The sequence below is a fragment of the Vigna radiata genome, chromosome 4, assembly GCF_000741045.1.
Source record: "Vigna radiata var. radiata cultivar VC1973A chromosome 4, Vradiata_ver6, whole genome shotgun sequence".
NCBI classification, from domain to species: domain Eukaryota; kingdom Viridiplantae; phylum Streptophyta; class Magnoliopsida; order Fabales; family Fabaceae; genus Vigna; species Vigna radiata.
In genome coordinates, this window is record NC_028354.1 from 3,657,913 (window position 1) to 3,673,820 (window position 15,908).

A 15,908-nucleotide genomic window follows, 5' to 3' on the forward strand; every position below is an offset into this window, starting at 1 on the left:
CCATAAGTCGGTTCCAACCAAAGAAAAAATAAATTCCAAACCAACTAATTTTACTAGTTTCAATTGGTTCAATTTTTTAATTTCTTATACACAATTGAAGGATTCAACTTCATGAGAAAATGAATTAGTTGAGTTTACAAATGTATAAAAAAGCATTTTGAGAATAGAGAAAAATACACTTTTCTTTCGTGAATGGAAAATAAACAATAAAGGTGACATTAGGTCAATTTAACTAAGAAAAATACTTCTGACCATAATGGAAAATATATTATTAATATATTTAACTTCTATACTATTTAAAATATCTATTAGTAATACTTGTCTAAAGAAAAAAATACTTGTCTAAGTAGAAGAATTTTAAAATATCTATTATTAATATATTTATTAATAGATAAATTTTAAAATATCTATACTAGTTAGACAGTAAAGAAAAATCATGATCTCCTATGCATTCAATAATTATCGTGGATAGTTAAGTATATATTATTCTATGTTTATTTCTTTCAAATATATTACTTTATTTTAAAATTAATAAATACTTTTTTTTAATTGTCATAAAAAAATCACTTTCATATGCATCCTTCTAAATATATTACTATTTTTTAATGCCTATATAATAACATTACTGATTGATGTGACGCAATTTAGTTTACATTTTCTTTATCATGTGCATGTAGTCACCATTACACTAAACTCCAAAAATAAGTAGCACCATGGTTCAAAACAAAAAAGAAAAATACAAGAACCATAATCAAAATAGAGCCAAAAATTAAAGTATTCCTGTTTAATGGAACAAAATGTTATATAAGCAAAATAAAATAAAATTATAGGTTGCTTAGATAAATCAATTTATGACACAGTAAATAGATAAACTAAAAAACCAAGAAATACTCCCTTTACATCACTCCCTTTGAATTAACCCCCATATTATGTGCCCTTACTATTGGATACATTTTGAAAGCGTTCTACTACTGCAAAACATGTCAAAATCATTCCACGTATTCAGCATTTACTGGTAAGCTTTTAGGGTCTCAAGGTCAACTTCTGGAGAGCAGCATTAATTCTTTCCTCAGTGAACATTCTATGGCTTTCATAAAAATCAAGTATCTCCATTGATATATTTTTGACCTGCCAAAGAACATAAACAATCACTTAAAATAGTTATTTTTCTTTATCTGAAATGAGTAGAATTCTAGTATAGTGCATGTTCAGAAAATTTGCATGAAAGTGATTTTAAACTGATGGGGCACCACAAATGGCTAATGCACTTTGGAGCTCTATCAAACACCAGGCATCTTAAGTTGCACTGCTTTAGAAACAGAAAATGGAATCTAGCAATAATATGCATATTTGTGAGATAAGCACTTCTAACAATTCCCAACACAGTGGAAGCACCTTGTCCTCAAGGTGATGGGCAGAACAAATATCATCCCAATTTCCCCACGTGATGTCTTATGGGGCAAGATCCAAATTGAACAAGAACCAAAATGCTTGGAAAGTGTTATATAGTGAAAACTATGTATGGAATTAACCTCTCTTGTGTTAAATATATATGTAGAGTATTCTATTTATAATAAAAAAAATATAAACTAAGCTTAAAATATAAATAAAGCATAATAACATATTAATTGAAGATAATGGATACAATCTATACTACAATTCAGGATCAATGGTCCTGTACAAATAATATAAAATATATTGTCAACCTATTAAGCATTCTAATTATCCCGCTACTTATGGAATGTAATTAAATGTCCTAATTACATAAATAAAATCATACAAGAAAATGTTAACTGCAATTTAAGCCAAGGGACTTCTCCTCAAGTTGAGGAGTGGATGTCATCCATTCCCAACTCGCCAACAATAGACTAAATCGGTAGTACCACCACTTAACCCTCTTGCGAAAACATTTGCTAGTTGATTTCAAATGGTGTAGATATTGTCCCATTATCCAATTTCTCCTTTATGAAGTCTTTGTCTACTTTAACATGCTTAGTTTAATCATGTTGCACTGGATAACTTGTTATCACAATATATTCTCATAGGCTTCTTCCAATCAATCTTCAGGTCTTCTAAAATTATCTTTAACCATAGTATTTCATAAATCCATGAGGCCATGATTCTAAACTCTGCGTCAACACTTGATCTCACCACAACATTTTGTTTCTTGCTCCTCGAAGTGACTAAATTTCCTCCAAGAGAAGTGCAATGTCTAGAGGTACATCTTCTATCGTCTATAAAATCCACATAGTCAACATCTATGTAGGCTTTTAAGATTACCTCATTACCCTTTGTAAATAGAATTCCTTTTCTAGAAGCTCCTTTCAAGTAATAAAGAATGCAATAAACAACTATAAGATGAGTCTCCTTTGGATTATGCATGAACTAACTTATAACTCAAGATAGGTAATGTCGAACCTAGTGTGAGACAAGTAGATCAATTTCACAACCAATCATTGATAAAATTGTTAATCCACATCTACATATTCTATTGATTCACCAAGTTTGTGATTTTGTTCGATATCTGTCTCTACTAGTTTGCATCCTAATTTAACAATCAGTTAATAGAGCAAGAATATTACTCAAAAGGAAGGGAAAAATCAGTTGATAGAGCAAGAATATTACTCAAAAGGAAGGGAAAAATCGATTGATAGGGCAAGAAAAGGGGGGAGAGAGGAATTTCTTCATGACATCAGAAAAGGAAAGAAAGAGGTAAAGAAGGGTATGGTTGTTGGGAAAGATATTCTGCAAGACACAAAGAAAGCAAAGAAACCCTTAGATGAAAGAGAAAATTCAATCAATTGGGAGAAGTAAAGAGAAAAGGATACCCGTGAAGAGGACGGTGGAGACCAAGACCGTGAGGGGAATTGTTATGTATCCGAGTAGGAGACACAACGAAATCACCCTCTAATACACTCAAAACAAGCGAAAGAATAATGAAAGAATGGAATTGAACGAATGAATATCTTTTATTGATGGTAATATGTGGATAAATAAAAGTAAACAATAATTAGAAGCATAACCTCCGTCAATTATTTCTAATAACTGGGAGCAGGATCTCCGTCAGTTATCTCAGAGCATAACCTCTCTTACGAAACTCACAAATCAAAAACATACCCTTAACCCTAGACTCTAGCTTTATTTATACTAATTATTTCCCGCCCATCTTGTGATAAATCTTTCCCTAGAATATATTTTTATTTAATATAAATATTTCCTGTATATTTATCTTTATTTAATACAAATCTTTCCCGTATATTTTCCTAAAATATATCTTTATTTAATATAAATATTCCTCATATATTTCCCTAGAATATATCTTTATTTACTATAATTAACTTATGCTATATTTATTTACTCTAATTAACTTATATTGAATATCCTCCCACCTTATACCCTAACATTACACCCCGCTGCAAAACAACCTTGTCCTCAAGGTTCGAAATTTGAAACTTGATCTCCTGACTTCTCTCCATCATTGTGTTATCATATGGCGGGTACTCACTGTTGCCCTCCAATTCAGGTCTGGAGGTTTGGGTGGTGGTAAAACTTCCTCCCATGTCTTCCATTCTTCGTCCAGCATTTTGGTCACCATTTTTCCAGAATCGTAAGCCCTGAGATAACGATCTCCGATGTCTTTCAATGTGTCATGCCGCTCTTTTCTTTCTGCCAGTGTATCAAGAATTGCAAGTCCCTTTTTTTGTTTGCTGGTCCACCTCCTCACAGAATTTGTTGTTCTCTCCAAGGCATTGATTCTTCCATCTGCTCTTCCTTCCAACGCCTTCATTCTTCCTTCTAGTATTAGACCGTTCGGTTCCGACAGTTTTCTCACGTTCGGTTTCGGCCGTGCTCTACCATTCGACTCAGGCAATCCTCTCTCTTTAGGTTCTGACCGTTCTCTCACGTTCGGATCCAGCAGTCTGCTACCATCTGGTTCCTGCAATCCTCTTATGTTCGCTTCTGATAGTCCTAGCCTGTTCGGTTCCAGCAGTTCTCTCATGTTCGGTTTCGGCCGTAGTTTTACGTTCGGCTCCATCAGTCCTCTACCGTTTGGTTCCAAAAGTCCTTTCCCGTTTGGAGTTTGGACGTATTCTTCCACGGTCCCCGATTGCTTACTGGCCGCCACCCCTTCAAAGGTTGTGCCCCTGTTCCGTTCTCCAAATCGCCACACCATTACCCCCTTCAAACCTTCCCACGAACGATTCTTGGCTTTCTCCTCCCAAACTCTAACCCAGTATCCAGCACTTCCCTTCATACTGATGGAGGCTAGGTGCACCTTTCCCTCCTCTGTCACACCTTGCCACTCGAAGAACTTCTCTGCCTTAGAGATCCACCCCAACAGATCAAACCCTTCGAAAACGGGTGAATCTACTCTCCTCTTCCAACTGGGTTGCACTTCATGGCGTATTCCTCCCAACTCTGCCTTCAACCTCCTTATGGACAACTCCATGTTCTCCAGTCTCTGCCCCATGCTCTCCAATTTCCCTTCAACTGTATTCATTCTTTCCTCCATGATGTCTTTCACTCGTCTCTATTAGGATCCAGCAGTTTCCTTCCTTGACTATCTGGCAGGTCGGACCAATTGTTACGTGCCCGAGTATGGAACGTAACTAGAACAGTCTTTCACACACTCAAAACTAGCAAAAGAACGATGAAAGAATGGAATTGAATGAATGAATATCTTTTATTGATTGTAATATGTGGATAAATAAAAGTAAACAATAATTGGGAGCATAACCTCCGTCAATTATTTCTAATAACTGGGAGCAGGATCTCCGTAAGTTATCTGAGAGCGTAACCTCTCTTACAAAACTCACAAATCAAAAGCATACCCTTAACCCTAGACTCTAGCTTTATTTATATTAAATATTTCCCGCCCATCTTGTGATAAATCTTTCCCTAGAATATATTTTTATTTAATATAGATATTTCCTATATATTTCCCTAGAATATATCTTTATTTAATACAAATCTTTCCCATATATTTTCCTAGAATATATCTTTATTTAATATAAATATTCCTCGTATATTTCCCCAAAATATATCTTTATTTACTCTAATTAACTTATGCTATATTATTTACTCTAATTAACTTATATTGAATATCCTCCCACCTTATACCCTAACAGGAATGTTGTTACCATTACTTCGGGGAGTGGAGTGTCTGATGTTGTTGTTTGAAGAGTTGATTGTTTTGCAAGAATAAGAGGGCAAGACAGGAGAGAAGAGAATATATGTGAAGAGGAAGGCAAAGACAAAAATTGTGATGGAGACATTGTTGTTGTTGCTTCTGAGAAAGTGACAGAAGTTGTTGCTGTAAGGGTGGATAATGTGACAAATGTTGGTAGGGAAAATACATCAGGTGAAGACTGTGATGGGAATGTTATGACTCTTGCTTCTCAGAGTGAAGTTGCACAAATTGATGTTTTTAGGGGAGTTAGTGGGGTAGGTCGTGATGCGTGTCAAAATGATGAAGGAGGGTGAAGACAGAGGAAAGAAAGCAAAATGTGGTAGGAACATGGTGACTATTACTTCTGGGAATAGAATAGAAGATGTGGTTGTTTTGAGTGGGGGAAAATTCATCCAAGAATTCAAGATATTGGTGTCACAAGCAAATAAAACACCAGAAGACCAATTGCAGGGATATTTCAGGACTGCAATCTAACATTCAAAATCGGTTGCCACAACCGAATCCAAGGGACTTGATTAGAGATATGCAAATTGCTATAAAGGTGGGAGAAAGGTCAGCAATTAAGAATCACACCCTCAGTAGTGAAGAAAAAACCAAAATAGAAGTGAGATTTGTAACAAAAAAAATATATTAGGATGAGGAGAAATGGGATGTGTTGGAAGTCCCATATCAGCTAGAGATAAAACCAATTTAGAGTATATAAGTAGGTAAACCTCACCTTACAAGCCGATTTTGTGAGTTGAGTTAGGCTTAAAGTCAACTTCTTTACATGGTATCAAAGTCAAATTAAAGCCTATCCTAGCAATATTTGTTGGGCATATTCTTCCACCCGCTATCAGACCACTCATTAATGTCTAGTCTCACACTCAAGATGTATATACCTCGGCGTGAGTGGGGTGTGTTGGAAGTCCAACATTGACTAGAGATAAGGCCAATTTAAAGTATATAAGTGGGTGCAAACCTCACCTTACAAGCCGGTTTTGTGAGATTGAATTAGGCTTAAAGTCCACTTCTTTACAATATGCAACAATAAAGAGAGTCGAAGGTGGAGATGTAGCCAAGCAACATCTTTTCCCAAAATCAGATTTACGTAATATGAATAAGAATTCATGGTTGAATTTAGATGTGATAATGATTGGAACATCAATGACATTGGAATTTTGGAATTCCAACTTGTTGGGTTCAGAGTTTGTTATACAAAAACCACTCTTCTCCACCACCACCCAAACCTCCATACTAGAATATTGATTCTAACTAAGAAGCATAGGAATCAAAAGTGTCAATATATACCAAAATATCATCAAACAACCAAAACTCAGTGCAAGAACAAATTAGGAAGTATATTCATGGTGGCATGAAATGTGGAGGGTGAATTGCTAAGCCTAAAGGGTGAGATCTTATACACAATAGCCCTATTGAGTACAAAAGGTGGTTTTGCGTATGTGTTCCTTCACCATACAAATCTAGTGAAACCCTTGGTGGAGGTCAAGCTTTGAAAACCAAGATGTGCCACCCAAATCATCAAACATTGGGAAACAATCTTTCATGGTGATCAAGTTTAGGGCCTTGTATTCAACACAAAGGCACCAACTTCTATCCTTTTCTTAACACAAGGGACCCAAGAAGAAAAAGGGCTCTAGCTTAGATAAACCAAACTAGTGCCAACCATTTGATTGACCTTCTTCAACAATTTAATTTTCTAAAAATGAGAATATCAGTAAAGGTTTTACCCACATTTTCTGAAGATGATGGGTTTGGAGTTAGATGCCAAGTGAGTGTGATGGGTGATCGTATAATTAGATGGGATGTGGGTAGGGTTTTGGAAGATGGGTGCGTATTGGGGTAAGATAGTGTCAATCTCCCAGATAGGGTGAAAGGTGGGTTGAATAACAAGGCGTAAGAAAGAGGAAGAATAGGGTGATAATGGTAAGTGAAGAAGAGCAATTACAGCATGGGTTTGGTGGGTTTGAATGTACACATTTAGTTATATGAGCTGGCCCAAAAGAGAAAAATGCATAATAAGAGACCCGTAATCAATGGTAACTGGACCAAAAAATCCTTAAGCTAACATACATCGAGCACAATTTCAACACTAATAGGAAGAACATAAAGGTTGACAAGAGACGTGTAACCTTAAATGGAAAGTGAAGCTTGTGAACAAATGTGGTGGCAATGCAAAATGGGATTCATTTCCAATCAGCACCTGGTGAGGAGGTTTGGAAATAATACGGAGCATGAGGAACTGGGGGACCCACGACTATTGAGTATTGCCATTGTCTACCATGATGATGACATGAGTCACCACAATTTGTTTTTATAAACAAAGTCTTCAACGACAACGTGTTTTAAGCTTATCTATGGATAAGTCCATGCCACTCAATGGAGGCAATGTAATATCTAATCTAATGCGTCAAATTCATCATCTTTGTTAGCAAGTAGAAGAATTTGTCCTTTGCGATAATGGCCAGTTATGTATTTTTGACATATTGGAAACACAATCCTTGTTTTCAATGAGGTAAACTCCTTACAAATGCTTAAAACAACATCAGGAGCAAAAGGAGGAGGGAGTGCCAATGGTGTAGGTGGAGAGGTTAATATATGGGGTTCTCTTGCAAAAGGGATACGATGATCATTAATTTTATCCTCCAAGTGTCTTGCCAAAGTCATCGCCTACCAAAAGGACATTGACTAGTGGGCTTGGACTTCACAGCAAATTTATGGTGAGAATCCAAAATTCAAACATCAAAGATAACCAGACACTGACTTGCTAAATGCTCAAAGTCAGCGAGATAGTCATTATTAGAGTTGTGCTGCGTGAGTTTGAATAGGACTCCTTTTGGGTCATCATAAAAGGATGGGATTCAAGTTTTTGCAACAAGCCTGACCATGATGTAATAAAACCATTGTAGAACATCCGTTGAAACCAACTCAACCACCTGATCATCCATGTAGAAGCATTGCCTGACACTGATACAGCACTACTTTCCAAATATTATCGATACAACAATAACTTGCCCTTTTATTGTTGAATAGGCAGCTAAATTATTGGATTCTTAAAGGCCAAGTTTCAGAAGTTAATCTCTTATTCACTGTTGTGTAAAACAAATAATGAGACTATTTGTCTTTAAAGCAAGCCAAGGGTTTCACCGAGGGACAGTAAGCACGAAGGCTTTTCATGTAACTTTGCAAGACACCATCCAGGCATCAGATCTGATTTAATGTTGGTCTTCGGATAATGAGAGATGTATCACACCAGAGCTTCTAGCAGTGAGGTAGGTGCCTTTGAGTAAAATATTTCAGAAATTATTGAGATACCACTATTAGGTACGAGGTATTTTGAGTGTATTTCACATGGTGGAATTAAGCAACTCCTTTCCTTTTTCCTTTTTGGATATAAAATGGAACTAAACCACTTGTGTATTCTTGTTGAATTACCGAACACATTTGCAATAAAGCCAAACCGTCAAAAGTTTTTGCAACTATTTTTGTCATTTTAGGATTGTCCAATTGATCCTATAATTGGTACCCCAACTTCCACGGCAGTCATAGCAGGCTATCAACATTCAAAATTTAAGTTGCACAATTTAAGATTATTGTCAAATTTAACAAGAATCTTGTAAATAAAGTAAACAAAAAATAGAAAACAAAAAAGAGATGATTAAGACACTTCAGCATGAATGCAACAAATAAGTGCTTAGAAAAAACAGCGGAACACTCACCACGTTCATGTCAACACGAAGTTCTTCAAACCAAGCAGTGGTGTCTTTGTCCCTAAGTACACTAGCAATGTATATGCAAGCTAAAGCAATCAGATGCGGAGGATGTACAAGAATTAGGTCCATCTTGTATGTGTCATTTACAAGGCCCCTGCCAGTATGAACATCATTATTTTTTTTCTTTGGAAATTTAATCCAACAAAAAAAACTATTAATGAAATAATAAATAGAAACTGTAATTTCAACAGCGTTAGCAAGATAGCTGCTAGCTCAATAGAAAGCAGGCTTAATAGTGATATGAAAATAAACGATGTTCCTGGATAAACAGATTTAGCTATATAGCACTGAAGCAACTTTCTTAAAGAATCTACTTAACATTCAAAAGCAAATGGTAGAAAACTATAACAAAGCTACAACAATAAAGTTGGAACAATTCTCATAAAACATTTTATGACTGATATTGAATTGTCTTCAAATGAAAAACTGTTGTCCTATATAATTAGACATGTGAAAAACACTGATCCATCCTCTATTGTAGTTATAATAGTGACCATAAGCATTAAATGGAAAACAAGTAATCTAACTTTTGAAGCTCTTGACAAAAAAAAAAAAAGAAGAAATCTAGTGCTAGAAGGCAACAAATACCGAAACATCATTTCAAGTAGCATAAATAGAAAGGTTGTTTTTAGCAAAATATTGTACAGTGGTTTCTGTTGTTTGAATATGATTTTGCATTTCAAACTAAAACTCATTCATACTATATAGAGTCAATGCACATCATAGTGCCATGAAAAATAACTAATAAAAATAAAGAATAACATATACATGCCACAGCAACTGTTTCATCTCTGGACATTGGAATCTCAAGGAAAAATCTTTACCTAGAACATACAGGAATGAGATTTTGTATTATTTAATAATCCAAAGTCTCTCAATCATCTAAACATATATAAAAGAAATATATTTATCAGAGTGACTCCAGTTAAATTTAATTAGTGTACAGAATTTGAGAAAATTTTGGCAAAAAGGGATGATACTAGCAAACATATTTCTGCCTTATTTAAAAACGTCATGATTTATACGCAAAGAAATGACAGTTCATATAATATGATAGATAAATCAACATGAAGCACTTAGTTTAGTTATGTAACATGTCAGTGAATATGGTAATGCTTGGGTATAAAAGAGATGTGCATCTGGAATACTGCGGGGTTCTAAAACCTCAAATGAGGGCAATTAAGAGTGTCACTTCCCTCTACTTACAAACTTACAAAGGCAACAAACACAATAACATATGCTGTGTTTTGTCCTCTTTTTCCTTTAAAAAAAAAAAAAAAAAAGACAATTTGTCAATAGATGAAGGAAGTGAAGAGATGGTGTTGGTTCCTGGTCCTCCAACTAAGCCAATTTCATCATTATTTCCTTCCAAGAAGGGAAATTCTAGTGCAAGAGTCCAATTGTTTTCATTTAAAGGAATGTTAGGCGAAACAGTAAAAGCAGAGCCGATAAAGGGGGGACAAGGGGATAAGATGGGAAATGTAAAATAAGAACAGAAGAAAGGAAAACCTATTTAGAAACTGATCTCATCAGTTCAACAGGAAGGACTCTTACCAAGTTAGCTGAGTCATGTTCAGATCATTCAAACCTGCATCCTGAAGCAACCTGGAGAATTATCAATATAATGACAATGAGAAATCAGAAATGAATATAATCTAAATGACACGACTGTTGAACCAGTTCTTTTGTCACTAATTTTTAACTTGACAGGACTCAATTTGCCAAAATGTTCATTCTTGGTATTTGTTTGACTTGCTGTCAGTTGGGAAATGTGAAGACTGAACAAAAGGAGTAATGAACGCATGTAAATCACTTTTTTAGTGACATGTTTATGAAATTATTCCGTACATATTATTTCCATATTTAGTTTACATTAGGTTATTCTGTCATCTAGAAAGAAAAAACAATTTTGTTTCCTGACTAGTGATTCAGTTTTTATTCTGTCTTTAATTTCTTTCTGTGATTAGATAAGTGAAAGCTGTGTGGACAACATACTTAAAATTGCAAGCTTTCTGGCCAGAAAAGTATGAACAATTAAAATTGGTTTTTCATAATTTCCACACTCCGGTGTGCAAAATTTGAACAAACAATAATTATCAAACACTTACGGAGATAGTGAACGGTATGGGTGGTATACAACCAGGTAATAATTAAGAGCTTCTAAAACCTTCATTTCCATTTCAAGTATGTCCTTGATTTCATATCTATACTTCTCATCAGCATCTGCATACAAAATATGTCGTTTCAGCATAGAAAGGCAATCTAGTATTAAGAGAACTTCGAAAACATGCAGAAAAATAAAATTATAGGTTAACATTTTACATAGTTTTTTAATGTAAAATACAAGAAGCCGAGCTTGCACTGTGCTTTCTTCTGCTTTTGATGCCAGGTACAAGCATGTTGGAGCTACCAAGCGTGGATCATATTCTGTCATACTCTTCCTTAAAAATGAACAAAAAGTGAAGATTGTCAACAGTTGACACTTAGTGAGGGGTATTAAGCACATATACTTTCAGGGTCAGAAGAAGATACATTATGAATAAGAAAACAGCCTGCACAATACAGGCACATAAATTTGAAATCTACTAAGAAAATAAAAAATATTAGAATCGGCAATGACAAGTTAAAAAAGTGCTAAAAACTAAGTTTCATCAGTAAAAAGCATGCAATTCAAGTTAGCAGCAAACAACCAATAAATAAAACAAATTTGATCAAATTAAACAAAAAAAGGTGCACAAGATGGGATCACTTACTATTTTATTTTTCTCTTCTGTCCATTCCCCGTGTTTTATAAAAATGAATTGGATATTAGAGATGAATTTTCTATTTCTATAATAAGGGTCAACTTGTTACTTGTCCAATTTGAAAAATGACATACACAGCAGCTGTCTGCTTATAGTTACATTTGGAAAAAAAAAAATTATGCGCATGGTTAAATCCAAAAGTTAGTAACCTATCTAGGAAACTTCACCATAAATTTTACGGCAATTGATGTGGCAGTTGAAGACAACACATATCCCAGAATAAGAGGGTTATCTGTTTCTCTAACATAATTGCATAACACTAACCTAAATAGTAGTACTGGTTTGGGCATTAGATTTGTTGAAATAATTAGTAAATCTATGTAATCATTACGTCAAAGGTAGGGGGTTGAGTGTTAGATAACCTTTATGCCTAGGTCAAGCAGTCTAGGACAGTGCTTTTGATTTTTCATCTCCCTATTGTATTAACCTTCATATATATAAATAGAGAACCATGAGAGGGGTTCTTCAAGCCCTCTAGAAATATATTTCTCTGCTTTAATCTCAAGTGATTTAATAAAATAAAAATCCGCATCTATGATAAATCCTGACTTCAAAATGAAAAAAAAAAAAGTTATGAACTATACTGCAGCAAACTTTGCATTACTAACTTCAAGCATCACAAATACTACATAAAGTACAAGCTATCCCCAATCTAAAAGAAAGACAGGAAGTTCAAACCATTTTGGGACAAACTTTTCTATACACTATCACTAGAAGTTTACAAGTTCGCAACACATACTTGGTGTAAACACGCCTCATATGGACATTGGATTTAGTCAAAAAAAAAAAATCTGCATCTATGATAAATCCTGACTTCGAAATGAAAAAAAAAATTATGAAATATACAGCAGCAAACTTTGCATTACTGACTTCAAGCATCACAAGTACTGCATAAAGTACAAGCTATCCCGAATCTAAAAGAAAGACAGGAAGTTCCAACAATTTCGGGACAAACTTTTCCGTACACTAACAATAGAAGTTTACAAGTTCAAAACACATACTTGGTGTAAACACGCCTCATGTATGTAACTGCTGTGGCCACAACCCTGAAAGATCGACCAAAATATTAGAAATGGTCATGGAGTTAACACAAAATAAATGGCAAAAGATGTTATAGTTTTAAAAAAAAAATATTGAAAATTTGCTTATCAAGGACATAGTGAATTGACACACAAGGACATAGTAAATTGACTAAAGCTATGCAGCATATCATTTGAGAGTGATTATAGATTTCTATTTCCTTAGCCATGGTTCTGAAGAATCTCTGGAAAGCGGGTGTATAAAGTACATGAATAAACCTAGATGACAAACAAGCCCATCATATATAGATGTATCACCTTGATCAGAAAGAGAAGGAGGTTTAGTAATGACATAATGGCTGATTCATCCTAATTTTCAGTTTACTTTTAAAACTTAAGTTAAAATTTTTGCATTCAAAACTATTTCACATCCCATCTCACACAATCTTGAATGTCTTGTCTTGATTATTGGAGAATCAAAATGAATGCAAACTAAACAAGGCTATATTGTACACCACATGTCATACAATCTTGAAGGTCTTGTCTTGCTTACTAGAGAATCAAAATACAGACAAACTAAACAAGGCTGGGAAAAGAATCAACATGATACATATACTTCATATTCTGCATGTCCATGGGGCTTTTGGCCACAAGAAGTGTGGCAATTCCTTGTTCTCTCCCCTTCATGCATTGCAGACTAAGCACAGACGTTTAAGCCAGAAAGACAACCAATATAGGAATCTCTCTCTTGTAATACAATATACTTTTCACTATAAATTATAAATGTAAAAGAGACGACTTGTGCATATTCAAGAAATACAGTCCACACCTCTGTCTCACTTTTACTTGTTGTGCCAATTTCAAAATATCTGCTCAAGCAAGAAAGGAAAAAGAAGAAATTCAGCACAGATAAATAACAAAAATCAAACACTTCTACAGCTAATATAGAATATCAATAACGATAGCCCTGATGATTTACTTTTTATAAAAATCTTTCAGAACATTGTATATACAAGAGCATGCAGAAAAAAAAAATACATAAAAGCATCCTAAGAAATTCCCTCTGAAACCAATCCCTAGCACTCAAAACTAAGGATGACAGCAGCAACTAGAAATTCAAATCGGACACCACATCAACAAGTAAAACAACGATAATCATAAGCAATAGCCAGAAACAAAAGGTTAGAGAAAAAAAAAAAAGTGTTGTGGCATGAGGGGAATAAATACATGTATGATAGAGATTGAAGAAAGACTTAAAAAAAGAGATCATACAACTGGCCATATGCATCTTAATGAGCTTAAAATCCTCCAGTGTGATACCCTTTTCCTTGTCAAGTGTATTCACCATATCCACATCTTCCTGGTCCAGAAGATGCTTGCTGCAAGGTTCATAACCCCAAGAATACCAAATTACAACACAGATGCACACAGAGAGTAAGAAGGAATCTTGGGGAGGCGATGAAACATACTAATGAGAAGATGTCCAGAAATTGGCAGCCATATTTCTTCAGAGATGAGTGAAACTCAGCCAAAGAGAAACCAGAAAACGGTGGACAATCACAGTGCAACTGCAGAGTGAAGCAAACCCGTTTAGAAGAGGAACCCCATTAAAGATTGATCCAACATTAAATGTTCTACCTTTCAACAAAGGATGAAAAAAGAACGAGAATTGCACAAAACAAGAAGGCTGGAACATAAATGTGCGAGCAGAAAAATACTTAATCCGTTCAATTTTAGGTCGAAGGATTAAGTATCAAACTTCAAAATCTTAAACATAAAAAATTCATAATAAAGAGTATAATTAAGAAAAAAAGCTACAAAAAAAACAGTAAATTTAGAGAAGAAAATGGGAAAAACAATCCTTTTTAACACTGAAAAGGCTACGATATTTTTATAATATTAGTAAACATAAAACGAAAACGCGGGGTTTATAACAAAAACAGTATAGGATTTCACTTCGATGTTTAGTTAGGATACAAAATATAGGATTTCACTTCGATGTTTAGTTAGGGATGGCAATGCGGCAGGCCGGACTGCCACTTTGGAAATGTGGGCTGTATATTCTTGTCCCTCTTGATGAAGAACTTATGTCTAAAATTTAATCTTGTAAAAGACAGCGAGGGCCAAATTGGTTTGAGCAATTTTCTTTACTATTTTCAAGAGAATTCAAAGAGGGGAAGCATGATTATGGTTAAGAATTAGCCAAGTTTTTCCAACGCGGTCATCTTAGGATTACTTTGGTGGCAATCAGATACTAACAATCCAAAAGGTTTGCAAGACAAGGTAAAACATTTCCGTCAAAAACCTAAATCCCTACACTTGGATCATAAAGAAACGTGAAAGATTCATAAAGAAAAAACAAACCCTTCCACTGGCTGGGAGACAGGGAGGGAGGAGGCGTCGCGCCGCTGGGGACGATCGCAGCTACTGCTAGGGTTGCGCCGCTGTTGGGAACCACCGCTGTAGGAGCGCCGCTGGTTGTGAACCGCCGCCGATGGGAGGGTTGCGCCGCTGGCTGGGACCGCCGTTGAGAGGAGCGTCGCTGCTGACTTGGTGAAGATTCGCTTCGTAGTGCTGTAGAGAGAGAGTGGCACTTAAATTATGAACCAAAAACTAAGAGGTGCAACAAAAAGAAAAACATAAGAATTGTAAAATAATTTTAGAGGGATTATTCATCGATCTATTTATAAGAATAAAATGATACAAGATTACATGATAATTAGAAGAATTTTACACACAATATAGTCATGATAATTAGAGTAACTTTAAATATAATATAATTATGATAATTAGGATAACCTTAAACACAATATAATCATGATAAATAGGATAAATATCCTAACATTCCCTCGTACAAATTGTATGTACTAAGGTGAAACAAATAAACTCAATTCGAGGACCTCTTAATGACTTGTCAATATATTTACGAGTTGATCGTTTGACCCAATAAACTCAATACATATTTCTCTAATCAACAACTTTTTACGAACAAAATGACAATCAATTTATATATGTTTAGTCCTCTCGTGAAACACTAGATTTGATGCAATGTGAAGAGTAGCTTGATTGTCGCAATACATCTTCATAATGGATGTCACAAAAGTTAAGCTCTTGAAGGAAT

The 15,908-nt window shown here is 34.9% G+C and overlaps 1 protein-coding gene across 2 annotated transcripts; it reads right to left on the reverse strand.

Moving 5' to 3' along the window:
* Positions 1–748: 748 nt before the first annotated feature.
* On the reverse strand, positions 749–15,420 carry LOC106759473 (cyclin-C1-2). Of its 2 annotated transcripts, XM_022779589.1 has the most exons (10): positions 15,153–15,420; positions 14,257–14,355; positions 14,060–14,166; positions 13,617–13,656; positions 12,770–12,814; positions 11,287–11,405; positions 11,073–11,187; positions 10,519–10,569; positions 8,911–9,058; positions 749–1,128 (listed from the first exon to the last, which is right to left on the reverse strand). In XM_022779589.1, the coding sequence occupies exons 2-10, from the start codon at positions 14,286–14,288 to the stop codon at positions 1,024–1,026; spliced, it is 762 nt and encodes a 253-aa protein (XP_022635310.1). In that variant the 5' UTR covers positions 14,289–14,355; positions 15,153–15,420; the 3' UTR covers positions 749–1,023. The 2 variants fall into 2 exon arrangements, with proteins under 2 accessions (XP_022635310.1, XP_022635311.1); XM_022779590.1 differs by lacking the exons at positions 14,060–14,166; positions 15,153–15,420 and having other exon boundaries at positions 14,257–14,353.
* Between the last annotated feature and the right edge of the window lie 488 nt (positions 15,421–15,908).

Bases quoted from the DNA above. Each gene is read 5' to 3' on its own strand.
- LOC106759473 (XM_022779589.1), bottom strand. From the start codon at position 14,288: ATGGCTGCCAATTTCTGGACATCTTCTCATTA. The intron at 12,815-13,616 runs GTGTGGACTGTA...TCGATCTTTCAG, and splicing joins CAAGTAAAAGTGAGACAGAG to GGTTGTGGCCACAGCAGTTA. The intron at 10,570-11,072 runs GTAAGTGTTTGA...ATAATTCTCCAG, and splicing joins CCATACCGTTCACTATCTCC to GTTGCTTCAGGATGCAGGTT.